This window comes from Sebastes fasciatus, chromosome 4 (genome assembly GCF_043250625.1).
Source record: "Sebastes fasciatus isolate fSebFas1 chromosome 4, fSebFas1.pri, whole genome shotgun sequence".
Lineage (NCBI taxonomy): Eukaryota > Metazoa > Chordata > Actinopteri > Perciformes > Sebastidae > Sebastes > Sebastes fasciatus.
Genome location: NC_133798.1, coordinates 13,633,022 through 13,649,051, shown reverse-complemented (window position 1 = coordinate 13,649,051; position 16,030 = coordinate 13,633,022). Strand labels below are relative to the sequence as shown.

General features: G+C 40.1%; 1 protein-coding gene across 1 annotated transcript in view; it reads right to left on the bottom strand.

Moving 5' to 3' along the window:
* Positions 1-8,577: 8,577 nt before the first annotated feature.
* ranbp10 (RAN binding protein 10) overlaps positions 8,578-16,030 on the bottom strand; it is a 54,056-nt gene continuing 46,603 nt past the window's right edge. Inside the window, exons 13-15 of the mRNA XM_074632131.1 lie at positions 14,291-14,402; positions 13,940-14,081; positions 8,578-13,145 (exon numbers count right to left, since the gene is read on the bottom strand). Of these exons, the coding sequence (XP_074488232.1) occupies positions 13,951-14,081; positions 14,291-14,402 (243 nt within the window). The 3' untranslated portion in view covers positions 8,578-13,145; positions 13,940-13,950. The remainder of the gene's footprint in view (positions 13,146-13,939; positions 14,082-14,290; positions 14,403-16,030) is intronic.

Below are 16,030 nucleotides of genomic sequence, written 5' to 3'. Positions count from 1 at the left end.
GGTACACATAGAACCCATTTTCATTCACATATCTTGAGGTCAGAGGTCAAGGGACTCTTTTGAAAATGGTTTGGAGCATTATTTAGCCTCCTTCACGACAAGCTAGTATGACATGGTTGGTGCCAATGGATTCATTAGGTTTTCTAGTTTCACATGATACCAGCATCTTCACACTAGCTTTAAAACTGAGCCCGCTACAACCTCAGAAAGATCGATTGCGTTAATGCGTTAAAGAAATTAGTGGCATTAAAATGAATTTGTGTTAACCCGTTATTATCGCGTTAACTTTGACAGCCGTAAGTTAAATATTTTAATCGATTGACAGCCCTAATACAACTTTAAAGAAACTGTGTTAATCTCAAAAATGTGCAACCACTCTTTCCAATTTAATCGTGACCCCTGACCCCTAAAATACTTGTGCATGGCCTTGCAGGTGGAACCCTCAAATTAAAGTCCTTTTTTTTTTTTAGTTGGACATCACGTTCTTGTTAAGGTAAGTACTGTTAACCATTTACCACCATACTGTAGCTTCTGATTGTATGTCTTTGGGTCTGTATTTTATTGTAAGCATAATGTGCAAAATTTACACAACATTTAAAAACAGTAAATGTAAAGCTACACTACTTTGTTCGGGATACCAGGCTAACAAACAAGGCAACGCTCCAACACATCTGTCAAACCCAATGGAGAAAAAAAAAAAGTAATATTATCTGTTTCTTTGCTGTCAGTTCTTGCATATGACTTGTACTGTATACATTTTCAACTGTAACTGAAATAAAATGAGAGACTGTGGCCCGTTCGTGTGAGCTGATTAATGTTCTGTGCTCTGCATATTCCACCCCATTGTACATCTCAGCCAGACTCCAACTGTGGCAATCAATTCAATCAGCAGCGCTTATGAACCCATTACAATCTAGCTGAGAGCAGGCGGGGGCTGCATCCTTCAACTGGCCTCAGAGTAATTACTATTTAGTCAAGCCAAAAAGGATAGAAGGCTGAAAGGATGGATGGATGGATGGATGGATGGATGGATGGATGGATGGATGGATGGATGGATGGATGGATGGATGGATGGATGGATGGACGGATGGATAGATAGATGGATAGATAGATGGGTGGGTAGACTAATAAAACATGTCTCTAATGACTCGCATGTGACTATGAATATGCATTACAGCGATTTGGCAATAAGAGTGGGTGTTGCGTTATTTACACCCACCCTCCCCCCCTCGGAGAACGCTGTAGCACGTTGCCAAGGTGACTAACGCGTACCATAGCAACCACGCTGAATGTTCCATCCCAATTCTGAAGGCCAGAGGTCTCGCAGCGCTGCGAGGATGTCGACGGGCCTCGAGGGCGTAATATGTGATGTAGGAAATTCATTGGCCGCAGCGCTGACAGAGGCGGCCCACCGCTCTCACCTCGCGCATAATTACAGGCTCGGCTCTCCGTCTGCACAAGAAAGGGGATTTTAACAACGCTCCCAGTGAAATGTTCAAGCATGTGTTTGAACCACTAACCTCCTGGACGACCGGCATGTATTTCTGTGTCACTCGACTGGGAGTTGTAGTGCTTGTGTTGTGTGTACGTGTGTGGGTGCACAATCAAAATGGTCTGCGGCCTTATAGCCTAATCACTGATTTAGTGCTTATTTTTTAAACCCCTCAATATCCAGTATTTTGCCTTTTATTTACTCTTAAAGGTGCAATGTGTAAGATCTGGCCCGAATTTTTGTTTAAAGGTGCTCTATATGATACCCAGAGCCTTAATATAGCAACAAACAACTATTTGCTATGTAAAGATATAGAGGAGTAATGTCTACTTGAGCAGAGAATGAAGTCACTGAAGCTATCCCTCTTTGTACGTTGTAATCAGAGCTTCTCTGTGCTTAGTTGACATAGCCGGGCTGGCCACATGTGCCTTTTAGTGCATGTTCGTGTATGTGAGCGTGCCCCACTGGCTAGCTCACAGACGCCACTCTGCACTGCTCACATATGGCAATGTCTGATAACAATGTCGATGGCGTCGTCGCAGAAGCATGGAACCCACACTCCGGTTCCCCCTCTGGTTAACACTGTTTACACTGTTATCCCTGCCAGCACTTTCGCTGTTGTTTGCACTATTAATGCTGTTAGCATCGTTAGCTGCGAGCCGCCAGCTTGCAGTCACCATGTTGAGAGCCGTTGAGAGGCAATAGAAATGCTCCCAATCCCATATTTAGCACCTTTAAAACACTCAAAAAATGAACCAATATTATCAACAGAATGTGAAGAGGTCACAGTATGAGGGGTGGAAGTAATGATAATTAATTGATAAAAAAAAAGAAGGTGATGAAAATGCATGCAAATTTAAAAATGGAGCCATAAAAATGGATGTGAAATGAAAAATGGAGTGATAAATGATTGTGATTTGATTCATTTAAAGCCGATTTGACTAAAACAGTCGTGATATGATGAAAACAGAGCCATATTCATAATTTTCCCCATCTTACATTCATCGTTCATCATTCACAAAATTTACATTTATCGTTTAAGGAAAGTGGCCTCAAGGGTGGGAGTAGCAAAAAAAAAAATGTTTGTGAATTGATAACGTAAGTGATGAAAATGTATGTGAATTGAAAAATAGAGTGATAAATTGCTTATTTGATAAACTTGATTGACGTTTTATTTGAAAGTGTTGATCTGATAATCAACTGTCGACCATTCATCGTTCACAACACACAACTGACATTTATCGTTTACAGCACGCAATTTTGTGTTACTTCCGCCATATCAAAAAATAAGAACACGCCCACTTAGCGAACCGCACTCTCGACTTTGTGCAGACATGCACTGTAGTCAGTGGGCGTGGTTTTTGATTGACATTTTGGGCGAAAGTAACAAAAACTTCCATTATTAATTCGTAAGCATTTTCATCACTTCCCTTTTCTTCAATTATTTCTTGTTACTTCCATCCTTGAGGCCACTTCCTTACCTTCCCAATGTAAGATGGTGAAAATGATAAAACATGGCTGTTTTCATCATATATCAAATTGGCTTTAAATGAGTATTTTTTCATAACATATAAACCTACGTCTGTGCCAGATTTGTTGCTTTTATCGCAAGACGCACCATTGTTATGCTTAACTGCTCTGCTACTGGTTAGTGGCACAGTAAACACAAAGATGGCCGACGCCACACCTGAAGATTATAAGATAGCTGTGTTATTTTGACCGTCTCTCAGAGTTTCAGCAGTTTGGTGGAATTTTGCATATTCTTGCCCTGCTGTCAGGTACTAGTTAAGTATTACACATCGCAACTTCAAGTAGCTTCAAGGTTGGAAGGATCTCATTCACACTGTCTCACAGTCATATCATTATCATGTATATCATGTATCAGCTTGTTCCAACTCTTCATTAGATGTCTTGGAGATGTTTTGACTATACACCATTTCATACTGATTCCCACAAAATTCTTAATATCAAACCTGCAGCCGAATGTTGTTCACATTGTGCAGGTCAGGGGGGGTCGAAGGGGTTGAATGAACCGCAGCAAATTGCACTTGTTTACACGTTTCTCTTCCATTCTATTTACAAGGCTTACAAGGACACGCAGCCCTGTACACCGTCAAGCACATTCACCCACTCCTCTCCTTGTTAACCAGCCTTGACCACAAACCACAAATAGCCTAAGGTCCAGAGAAAAACACATTCAATTAGGCTGCTGTATTGAATTTGTGCAGATTTGTAAGCCTCTACAGGCTCGAAATGTGATGTGATTCTCAGAAACAAGCCCAAAACCTGATGTTGATGAATGACATGCAGTGTATCCATTTGAATGTGAAGCTCATTAAGTTTACTCATAATGAAAGGTGCTATGTAACATATGAATACAGACAATGCAGATGACATCAAATGCCACCTGAGTTATTTGATGATGACTAAATAGTTGTTTTCTTTTTTAAAATTCAAATATTCAAATAAAAAACTGTCACTGTCATTGCAAAATGGAGCGTAGTTTGGAATTAAAGCTCAGTTAAATATTTTGAAGGTCTCTCCAGCTTCAGAAGAGACAGACCGCTGGCATGTGTTATAATAAACATAGATTAAGTTGTCAAAGAGAGCTGGAAGAACACATCCGTTTCAGAATCGGGTCTGGGATGTCAATAAGCAACAGGTTATTTGGAGAGCAGCAGCAGTTCTGCTCTGAGTAACAGCCTTTTATTTCAGAGCAAATTGTTTTAAAAGTGAAATACAGCTTGACAGGGTTGTCATTTTGTTTTTAATAAAGGCATTTTTAGCATTATGAAGCAATAAAGATATTAGTGATGGCATTTTAAGCTATAGGGATATAGACATACATAGCTTTAGATGTATAGATTGACACAGAACATCCAATAAACCTCCCAACAGCTTACTGGTAAAATCCGCTATCTCCCATATAATGATGACCGTGTGGTTAGGATAGAAAAAGAGTTTGATATTGTTTTTTAGTTCACAGCTCTGAGCCTCCTGCGGTACCACAATTACATCACATAATTGGCAGACAACATACTGTAGCTGGAAATACATTGACACCAGTCCGACAAACGAGTTCTTCAAATTGAACGACAAATCCTTGCCATGCCCTCTAGAGCGACACATAGAATTCAGATCTGACGCCCGTCGGTGCGACCACATTGTTTGTCTGTGCCTTCCAAAATGGTTACAAATCAGAAAATAAATTAATCCTATGATGTGACAATGCTATGGTTAAGGTTTTGAAATAAGAAATAAGAAATAATTTTTGTAGACGTACGTTTTACTGGCGTCCGGTAGCCGCTTTCAGTCTAAAATGGCGTAGGCGTAGCTCTGCGCTGATGTTGCAATGGAACGACCAATTGACTTTCACTTCTTATCAATATACAGTATGTTCTTTGGGTTTTGGGTGCTAACTTCTACAGTCTTCTACAGGCTTTGTCACTTCAAAGTTAACATATGTCATTTTGGGGCACTGAAACAACTGATGCTGTCGTTCTTCCTGGGAGGACAGTTCCGACCGACAGCATATGGTGTCCCCACAGGGCCAAGATTTCCTCCTCCGTACGCCGGTCATGTTTACAGTCTGATTAGCAACTTGAGACCCGAGAATGGAGTTGGAATTAAGAGATAACATCTATGGCTAATCTCTATAAACAGATATCTGCATATGAATGCGGAAAAATTAAATTTTAAAAAAGCTAATAAAAAGGTAAATCAACATCAGACGATAGCCGATGCGTTGCCAGATTGCATTTCGGCCAATACGTTCCGCTCTTTTGCGCTCCATACGGACTGTTAAACCTGCATGCAACCAAAGCCCACTCAAACGTGATGGTCAATACTACGGACTACAAACGGAAACCACAACACTTCCGATACCAAAAATCTTGTCCCCGTTGGATTTTGTATTCATATGCCAATATCTGTTTATAGAGATTACCTACTGCTCTAATGTAATTCAAATGAAACAGGTGTATACAGATACAGAATTTTCAGAGATAAACTCATGGGAGTCATGACTGATGAGGTGGAAAAAACAAATTCACAGTGAGGTGACACAGTCTAGCGACCATCAGAAGTGTGTTTTTGTCCCTAACCTCATATTCTGCAGGCTTCTTTATTTGTCTTCAACCTCTGCAAGCTCCCTGCTTCCCAGAAGAAATTGATCAAATTAGTCTTTATAAGCAGTTCATCTCAGCTTTTGGCAAAGTTGGTCTCTAAATATTCTATTCGTCTTCAACCAAAGATTGATATCAAAACTGTATTTTAAGTTACAGACTTATAAATAAACCAAGAATTCCTTCCCTTTGAGCCTTCAAAATATACTTTCCAGATTAGTACTTTTGTATAATTGGGAATTGTACTACAACTCTATGTTTAACACATGAATGTGCAATGTTTCCTCTTCATTAAAAGATTGATTAAAGTTGCTTATTCTGTGTGTATCGTCTTATCTGTGGGATATGAGGAACAGCTTGAGAAAATGTGTAACTTCAAAAGAAAAAAACACAGTGATAAGGAAAAGCTATTCTAAAGAGGACCTGAGATCTAATATCCAGCATAGTAGGCCTGCTGTGTGTATATTATTTATCTAAGAATGTGTAACATGAACAGAGTAAAATGAAAAAAGAGCTCATTCTCTGAGGATGCCTCTCAGTGCTGTGGTGGTTATGTATTCCCCAACCCCCTTATGCCCTCTGCTGTCCAACTAGTGTAAAGCCGAAAGATACCACACATAAGAAATAATAGATGACGGATAATACATGATGTGTATATAAAACAAGCTGCTGTGAACGCTGGTGGAATCATAAAAATGTCTGTTGTTTGTTGTTGCACTAAAACAGGCAGACTGCATGCACCAGCACAGTGAACATACAGTAAACTGAACTTCCATATTGTGATGTCTTATGGCCACAAGTTAACAGGCACAAACATCCAGCTATCCAGCAACACGCCTGTGACAAATACATTATATTGTATTATACTTGAGTGTAATACATTAAGATGCAAACGATCTGAGTGTCCCAGCTCCTGTAATTTATATTTATGTGATTCAACCACTTTACTCTGCATGTTCCGTGATACATACAGTAGGCCTATATGTGACTTTGGAAAATGCTTCATTATGTATCATAAAAACAATTGAATAATATGGGCTATATTCATTGTAGTCAATTGACAGACATTAAATAATACAATCTGCTTAAAGGAACTGTTTGTAAGAATCAGAAATTGGTTGTAACAGCGACACCTTTGGCCGTTAAGTCAACGAAAGTCAGCGTCCTGTTGCTCGCGCTCGACCGTGTGCACGCGCTACGTGAATGTGAGCGAGCATCCATCAAAACAGTGAGGCGACACTCAGCTAAAACCACAATATCACTCTATATTTCACCTGCTAGTAATGTTAGCTGACCAGACGAAGGTCTCTCCATGAATCAATGCTGATCCTAGTGTTGGCTTTTCCTGCTTCAGCCTCCCAACCGCAGCCGGAGGGAACAGGGGAGACACCGGCACCCGGTCGGAGACGATAAAGTAACTCGCTGCGGAACCCCATCACTTCACAAGACACGGGAAACCTCTGTTGGTCTGGAGGAGCTGCAGCATTTATTTCTGCACAAACGTCCACAGTACATTCACTAGATATTCTCAGAGCTAAACTAACTCTTCTGCAGTGTGTAGGGTGCGCGCATGCACGTGTAGAGGTGGAGCGAGCTGAGCGAGAACGAGCGCGGTGTGTTAGTGAAGGCAGGCAGGCAGAGGAGCATAGTACAGCAGAGACCGTTGCACACTTGCAGCGTGCCTCACCAGACCACCGGACCGATAACAAAGCCAAGCTGTTCCAGCACAATTCCTCCACTAAAGCCGGCCACCTGCTTCCGGGTTTTCCGCCCAGCACCACCCGTGCACACCCCTAGAAAGAGCGCCGGTCGTTGATGACAATTTTCGTAGTGGCCAAACGGCGCTACTACAACTTTTGTGTACGTCACGTGGCCCAAAAAGACTTTTTCCCATAGACTTACATTGGGAAAGAGATGAGGGGTCTTTCACACCGCACTAACGCCATGCTCTTGTTAGTGAACGTGTTAATAACCCAGAGCCCCCTGGGTTCCAGACGCTCCAGCCACACCACGACCCCCTCCCTTCATCCCCAGACCCTCATCCCTTCATCCCTCATCCCTTCATCCCCCGACCCTCATCCTTCATCCCTCATCCTCCTTCCTAACCCTTTCCTCCTACATCATCATCTAGAAACAGGAAACATGCTAAGAGGGAGCTCCCAGTGTTCGTTTCCAAACTTCCACACAACATTTTGCGAGGATGACATTTCACAGGAAATAGCATAATTAGCACATTAATGCTATACAAGCCATCGACACTGCCTCAGGTGTGTTAGTTACAAAAAGAGCAGCACTGATTGCCTCCGTCTTACTCCCAGTGGTGTCTACAAGGGAAATGTTAGTGTTTGATTCAGTGTTTCATTTCAACAACCTGAAAACTTAGGGCCCCGCACACTCGACTAAATGTATGATTAGAAGCCTGATCATACGGTTCTAAAGGGTCTCTTCCAAACCTTCAATCTCATCCCAACATGTATGTGGTTAGTCTATGCATTCACATTATTGTGCCCATGTTTTTTTTTACCTGTTACTTCATCATTCGTTACTTCAATATTTTTTCATTGAATGACCTGTTTGCATCAACCCTGTTTGATAAGGATTTTCTACATTCATCAGCCATGAGTCAAGACAAACAGCTGTTCCTTACTCAAGTTACAAATTCCACCACTATAACTTTTAAAATTGAATTCTCACTTTGTGGGAAACTGCCCATGTGCTTTCTGCTTGTATCTTATATAGAGAGTGCTGCTTTTGAGTTGTTGATACTTGATTGTACATCTGTACAACAGATGTATTGGGAGGTGTATAAAATAAAAGGCAGCATGGGTAGATATGAGAAATGTCCTTTATCAAGTCATTTATCCACATACTTCACAGTTTACAGTCTGCAATCCACCTTTTTGCACATCTTTGGACTGTAGGAGAAGAAAAACACACAAAATAAAAACAGGAGATCAATCATATGCTTATGGATGTATTTTAATAAAAATAATTCTGTCAAAATTAAACAGAATACAATATTTCTTTTTTAACATGTTTCCAGTACATAGGTTTTTTTTTTTTTTCAATTATCATTTTTCTTTTTTTTTATATCGTTTTAAAAGTCATGCTAAGTAGAGGGTAACTCATTTCACAATTGTTTTTTTTATTTTTATTTTTTTGCTAAAACTCAAAAGTCAAAATATGAAATTAAAATCATGATAGAAGTCAATTGTGCACAGCTTGTCTGCGATGCCTAAATCCATTTCTCCGGCCTTTCCGGAAGAAGTCCACGTGGCTTCAGAGGCCTCGGGCCCATTTCCAAAAACTGTTCACATCCCTCCTTTCCTTAAAACAATCACTGATCACATCAGTGGCTATGTCTATGCAGGGATAAGAGGAAGGGTGCGTTGTAACAGTGCTGAGACGCAGCCCAGGCTCAAACACAAAGGACAACTGGGAGACTTGTTCCCTACAGGTATGCAACAGAGGTTGTTCTTTCACGTACAAGTGTGTGTGTGTGTGTGTAACAGAAGTCCTTTACAGCTGTAGAAGCAGATGTCGTTGAGTGTGTACTGTATGTGTGGTTATTAGAATAGTTCCTATTATAGCAGAAGGTCTTTATAAAAACCAGCTTGGTAAAAAGTTTGACCACATACCCTGTAGTAAACCCCACATATTAATCCATATTTCTTTACCATAGACTCACATTCTCTTATAAATGGAAATATACACTTCAGGGTGGATCCACAAGCCATTTGCCAGGTCACAACAAAGCAGCTGAAAGATGTGACAGCTTGCCACTAGTCAGACAACATTAAGTCATTGCTATTTGGTAGAAAATAAGTCTAGTGTAAAAACAAGAGTTAAAATGTTTCAGATAAAGCTAAGGGATGGAACAAAACAAGTTTGTATTAAAAATCCAATTGGAAATAGGGTGAAGTCCAATTTGTAATTTTTGCAGTGAACAATCATCTGTTTAGATACAGAGACAGAAAGACACAAGTTTAAATGTATTAAACTAAAATATCAAATTAATATGAAATAAATAATGAACAAAAAATCATGAACAGATATTAAAGAGACAATAAACTGTGAAATTATTTAAGAAATTATCAAAACTCAACTCAGGCCCAACAGGAGCTAGCTCGCCTAAGTAACTCTGAATTAACCAGCTGATGTTATCTGCAGCCGCCAACACCGGCCCACAGGCCAGCCTAGCTAGTTAGCTGGCTAGGTAGGTAGCATATGTAGCCTTGTTAAGCTAAATAGAAACAGAGCTTGGTTGCTGTGTAGTGTGTTTATGAGCAGCAGCAACAAGTTGGTTAATTCAACTAGCTAGCTAGTGAATGAGGAACCAGCCAGTAAGTTATCCATTAGCTAATATGAGCTAGCTGGCTACATTTGAAAAAGGGCATTTTGAAGTATATATTTTATTCCATTCATTCATATGATATGTATTTCATAATGTCTTATTTATTCACTTAATATCAAACACTTTGGGGCTCCATACTAAGTGGCTGACAACGAGGGGTGGTTGACAAACGACGTTGTAGATGTAATTTCATACTATTGGGGGCAAGAAGTGGTAATTGGTAGTTTTTTTTACTGCTGATCTGACTCCGAATCAGGAGCAATGTGGTTAAATGCACTGATTCAACTGTTATCGGGCCATTAAATAAGCGTTAACATGCCATAGATGTGGGTCAGTAGGGGCCTATTGCGCAGTGAAAGTGAAAGTTAAAAGCAACACATTCTAACATGTTGTAAAACTGAATGAAACAAAGTTTTTAACACTTCTTTAGGTTTAGGCAAAAAAAACAACTTAAGTTTATGGGAAAACATTGTGTTTTGGGTTAAAAAAAACTACAATACATCCATGTCCCATCCATCATCTCTGTTACAGATAATGGATGGGTGAATATACTACAGCTCCTGACTTCAACTTCTACTCCTGTCATAATTACTACGGTTGCTGTTTTTTTTTTTTTTATACCTTCTTTCGGTGATCTACCATGTGAATAAATGATAAAACCTACTAGTGGGTGTAGTAGGCCCCTATTGACCCACATCTATAGGACTTATAGCGACTGATAACGCCTATTTAATAGCCTGACAACAGTCTAATCAGCCATTAAATCTCATGGTGGCCCGCAGCGAACCTGAAAAATAAAAAAAATATTTTTCTTTTATTATTATTATTATATTATCATCTTTTTTCTGTACTTACTGAGAGGCACTCTGGGAAAAACGTTTGGGCTATAAATTAACTTGACTATGTCCTCCTGTGTAATAATAGGTAGGAAATAGTCAAGTCAAGTTTATGTGTGTTAGAGAAATGGAGGGGTCTGAGTGGAAAAAGGCCTTTTTTCCAACACATACAATTGGCTTTAACAACCTTTGAGGTTTTGAATCAAACACCCAAAATGAAAGAAAGACTATGACTTAATTATCATAATCACAATTATCACCCTAAAATTTAATTAAATTAAGTGATTTCACCTCTTAATTTGAAATTCTAATTGCAACAGCACATGCACAGAGCAGGTCAGACTGCGGACGATGTGTGAAGACTGCAGTAATGAAAACCCCAGAGGTGACTTGACTTTTAGCCGTCCACACACTGTGCTCATTAGTCTGCCTTTGATACCGATTTTCTTTATGCTGGCATCAAGGCGACCATGATAATAGTATTATGTTGGGTCTTGAGAGCAGGTGTTGGTGCTGAGCTCTGCCACCTGCAATGACATCACTGCTGGGTCGATCCTGTGGTCGTTACAGTAATATTAAGGCTCTAACCTCTTATATTCAAATTTAAAGGCACAGTTCACCACAAAATCAAAACTACATATAGTTCCTCTTACCTGTAGTGCTGTTTATCAATCTAGATTGTTTTGGTGTGAGTTGCCCAATGTTGGAGATATCGGCCATAGAGATGTCTGCCTCCTCTCCAATATAACAGAACTAGATGGCACTCGGCTTGTGGTGCTCAAAGTGCCAAAAAATACATTTGAAAAACTCAACAGCAATGTCTCTCTCTAGAAATCATGACCCAGTTACTCAAGATAATCTACACACCTTGTTGTGAGCAGTTTCATGTAGGAACTAGTTTCTTTTTACCGAACTACACCCGCCAACCGTATCACTGTGCAGAAGGAAGTGTGCATCTACCCATGGACAAGAGGCTCATGCTTGTGACAGCGCGAGACGTAAACATTAATGGCGTCCTCCTCGACTGAGCTGTAACGTTAGCTAGCTCAGTGGTGCTAGGTGAGCTAGCAGTATCAGCTAGCTATAAAATATAACACGAGTAGATGCATGCTTCCTTCTGCGCGGCGATAAGGTTGGCAGGTGTAGTGTGGTAAAAAGAAAATTCCCGCATGAAAATGCTCACAATAAGGTATGTAGATTATCTTGAGTAACCGTGTCATAATTTCTGGAAAGAGGCATTGTTGTTGAGTTTTACCAATGTATTATTTTGGCGCTTTGTAACCACAAGCCGAGGGCCATCTAGTTCCACTATATTGGAGAGAAGGCATACATCTTTATGGCTGAGATCTCCAACACTCGGCAACTCACACCAAAACTATCTAGATCGATAAATAGCACTACAGGTAAGAGGGAAAATATGTATGTTTGATTTTGGGGGTGAACTGTCCCTTTAATCCCTTGTCTTCAACCTCTCCCCCTGGTTACTGGTGGTGTTCTCCACTACAGAGGCCCTTCAATTGTGTTTTTTACATGAGTTTTCCCAGGATGTGTCTAACCTGTTAGCACAAAGCATTTTATTATTGAAGCATTTCATCACTGTGACACAGCAATCGAGTTTTATTTCCAACTTTCTGGAATAATTTACTTTTCACAGTCCATTTTATATTCTATATCAGTGGTGGTGTATACTACTGAATGGCATCAGCCTTGGCCAGAGATAATGGTCTGCTCCACACTATCAATGGTGTTTTTCATGCTGAACACTTGTTTGCTGCCCTGCTGAGTGTATTTCAAGACATGAACGCACTTCAAAGTATTTGAGGAGGATAAAGGGCTCAGAGTCTTTCTGTCCTCTGTATCTTATCAAAGATGATGTTAATATACCTCAGGTTTTGTTAAGTTGACCTACAGTCGTGGGGGTTACCGTGGTAACCAGATGTGGGTATTGTGGTCTGTGATATGGTGAACAACAACGTAAAATACTGATCGTAGGAAATCAAAATCCACCCATTAAAACAGAAGAAAAAATAAAAAAGGGGATTTACAATTTGTTTTGTCCAGGATGAGCACAACAAACTGACAAAAAAAGAGCTATAAAAATGGCTAGATAAACAGAATAATAATTAATTATCTTTAAATAGTGTCACACATTTCTTTATTTGATAATACTAAATTAAAAGGAAGCTTTCTTCTCTCCCGCTCTCCTCTGCTCCTCTGTCTGTGCCGCTGGCTCGGTCTGACGGACAGCCAAACACACCAATCACACGCATGCTCTTTCCTCCGTCGCCATGACAACTACCTGCTGGACATGCCTTCTCTCAGTGCTACTTAACATTAACCTGTGGAGAGACGGGCAATCATCTAAGCAAGGTAATGAATGACTGTAGCATGATTAAAACAGCTTGCTTTAATATTCCTGCACAGCATAGATTTGGTGTTTTCATTTTGTTAGGGTATATTATCTTTTACTTCATATACTGTATGACCAGTGTTGTATGTTTTTCATTTTATTATGCATGTAATTCACAATGAGATGCTTCACTATAGGAAAATAATGGAGGGAGACTGAGGTGGTTCATGCTGCGTTACACCCAGTTTCGAGAAACAGACAGAGGAGTACCGACACCGGAGCAAAGCAATGTACTGTTGTGGACGGGGCCGGCAGAAAAACTTATTTTAACCACATTAAAGAAAGGCTCACCCAAAAAAAAAATCGATATTGGTTTAAGTGTACGCTATATTTATAATATTTTCACCACTTTATCTTGCCGTCAGACGGCCCTTTCCAATGGGGAATTGAACTGAAAGTAAAGTTATCTATGCTCTCTCCAAAGCCACAAGACTCCGTTGACAAAAACAGTATAGATACGTTCCACTTTAAACTGATAATGATTTTTTTAGGTGATCCTTTCTTTTAGATGGCTAAAATACATTTTGCTGCTGCCCCCGTTCACAGCTGTACATTGCTTTGCTATGGTGTCGGTACTCCGGTCTGTATCTCCTAACATGGGAGCGCACCGACCGCCATCTACTCTGAGTATTACACCGACTATGAATTAAGTACCTTGTACAACCCTACTTCAAAACACCCAAACTATAACTTTAATGTCTTATACTACATAAACTTACTCACCTGGACCTGGGCTAGTGCAAAAAGTTGTCTACTCTGGCGAAGGAGCAGGAACCAGACCGGACTCGGGCCATGAGCTGAACACACTCTGTGGCCTGGCCGAGCGCTAACATCAGCGGAGGCTGCTTAGGCAGATTTTGGGACTCTAGAGCAGAAAAGCACAGTCAGGGAGGGGTGCAGCACATGAGTCACAATGCATCAAATAGTGTAGGTATGAGAGACTCTATATCTAAGGCACTGACAACGTCAAGCGGTTGCTTTCTTTTTGCCACATGGCTGTTACATTATCATGGTGTAGTTTGAATACATATGTATCAGTGTAACACACAGTATGTGTCTGTGTTTGCTCTTTACCCAGTATGGCGCTGTTGAGTGCGGAGCAGAGGGTTTCTCTCTGGGTAGGGTCTAACTGCTGGCCAACGGGGCAGTTCCACGGGTCTGAGTACGCGAGCAGGCTGAATGCATCCTACACAGACAGACAGACAGACAGACAGACAAACAGACCATTGAGTCTAACTTCTCTCCATGTATCCAGACATTTCTGAGGGCGAAGTGAAGCAATGGTCGATAAATGACTAGACATGAGCAACTAGGGGTGTAAGAAAATATCGATACACTTGAGCATCGCGATTTGTGATACTTCATCGATTCTCAAAAACACTGTATCAATTTTAAAATGAATAGTTTACATGCAAACATGCATGGCAGACAGCAGCTCAAATTGCACATAAAGTTGCTTAAATGGAAACACGCCTCCCCCCAACACATAACAGGTGGATACACAGGAGGTCTTACAATGCATTCAATTGGAAAAGTTAAGATTCTCACTGAAAGGGGAGAAACTCGGAGTCCCCTGCTGGTCTTTATCAATGACCTCACTATTACTCCTGATGCTGATGGTGTTTCCTGAGCGGAGCATGCAGGGGAGACCTTCACTATTCCTTTCCTATGACCCTCTTTAACTATGGCCTACTACTAATACTAATATATTGCCTTTCTCCAGCTCACCTACTTTAATTCTAACCTATACTATTGTCATTACTATTTTATTTTTACTTAACAATATGCTTAACTTCATTTTACTTCCCTTTTTTACGCTAAATCTATTATTTAATTTTATTAAATTTTTTTCTGTATTATCATTCTTATATATTTTTTTTCTTTAGTGTGACCATGACCAACATGGGGTGGGTGGTCCTTTTTCTATGTTTTTATTTCATGTGATGGACATCCTGCCATGTTCTTTATTTGATATGGTGACCTTGCCACATCTGCAAAAAAAAAAAACTTTAAAAAAGGAGTGCTATGCTATGATATTGGATGTTACAGGGACTGTGATAAACACAAATGCAGGTCCCACTGTTCTGATTACATTAAAAAATTAAAAAAATTTACTCCGATTTTATGCATATGGTGCAAAAATCTTTCTTACAATACGTCGCAATATATGATCATGATGCATATCATACTGCCAGATTGTTGCTAATACACAGCCCTATTAGCAGCACAGATATGAGACAGGAGTGTACTGAGTAATACAAACTACAGTATAACTTCAATCTCAGTCAGGCAACTCGACGCCTGTACTGAGTGGGACCATCACAAGGGAGTTATAAGTGCTTACTTATTGCTAAATATGAATTACTGAGACATTATTGAGCTTAGAAGACCATTTACGTCAGTTGTAGAGAAAAAGACAGAAAGACTGCCGATCAATTCTGGACTTGCTTGTAGTGTTGAACTCACTGAGTATTATCACTTAATTTAGCAGTTTTGTGCAGATTTTAGCCTCTTTCAGCTCACTGTTTTGGTTCTCTAGCTGTGCACAGACAGCATGTTTCAACCCCATGTGTGTAATCTACCATATAAAACCTAAACTGTATGCTTTCAGCCCAGCACATGGCAGAGAACTGGTTTCATTAAATGGCTGGTAATCATACATCTGACTAGAGAAACACACAGATATTCTTCTTACTTTATTCAAGTGGCCAAAAGCATGACTCCAATGGGATGATAATGTTGCTCTGTGTCTGCTGGGTGTGTAAATGATCAACAACTTCATTAACTCAAAGTACAGTATGTCTATCACTTGAC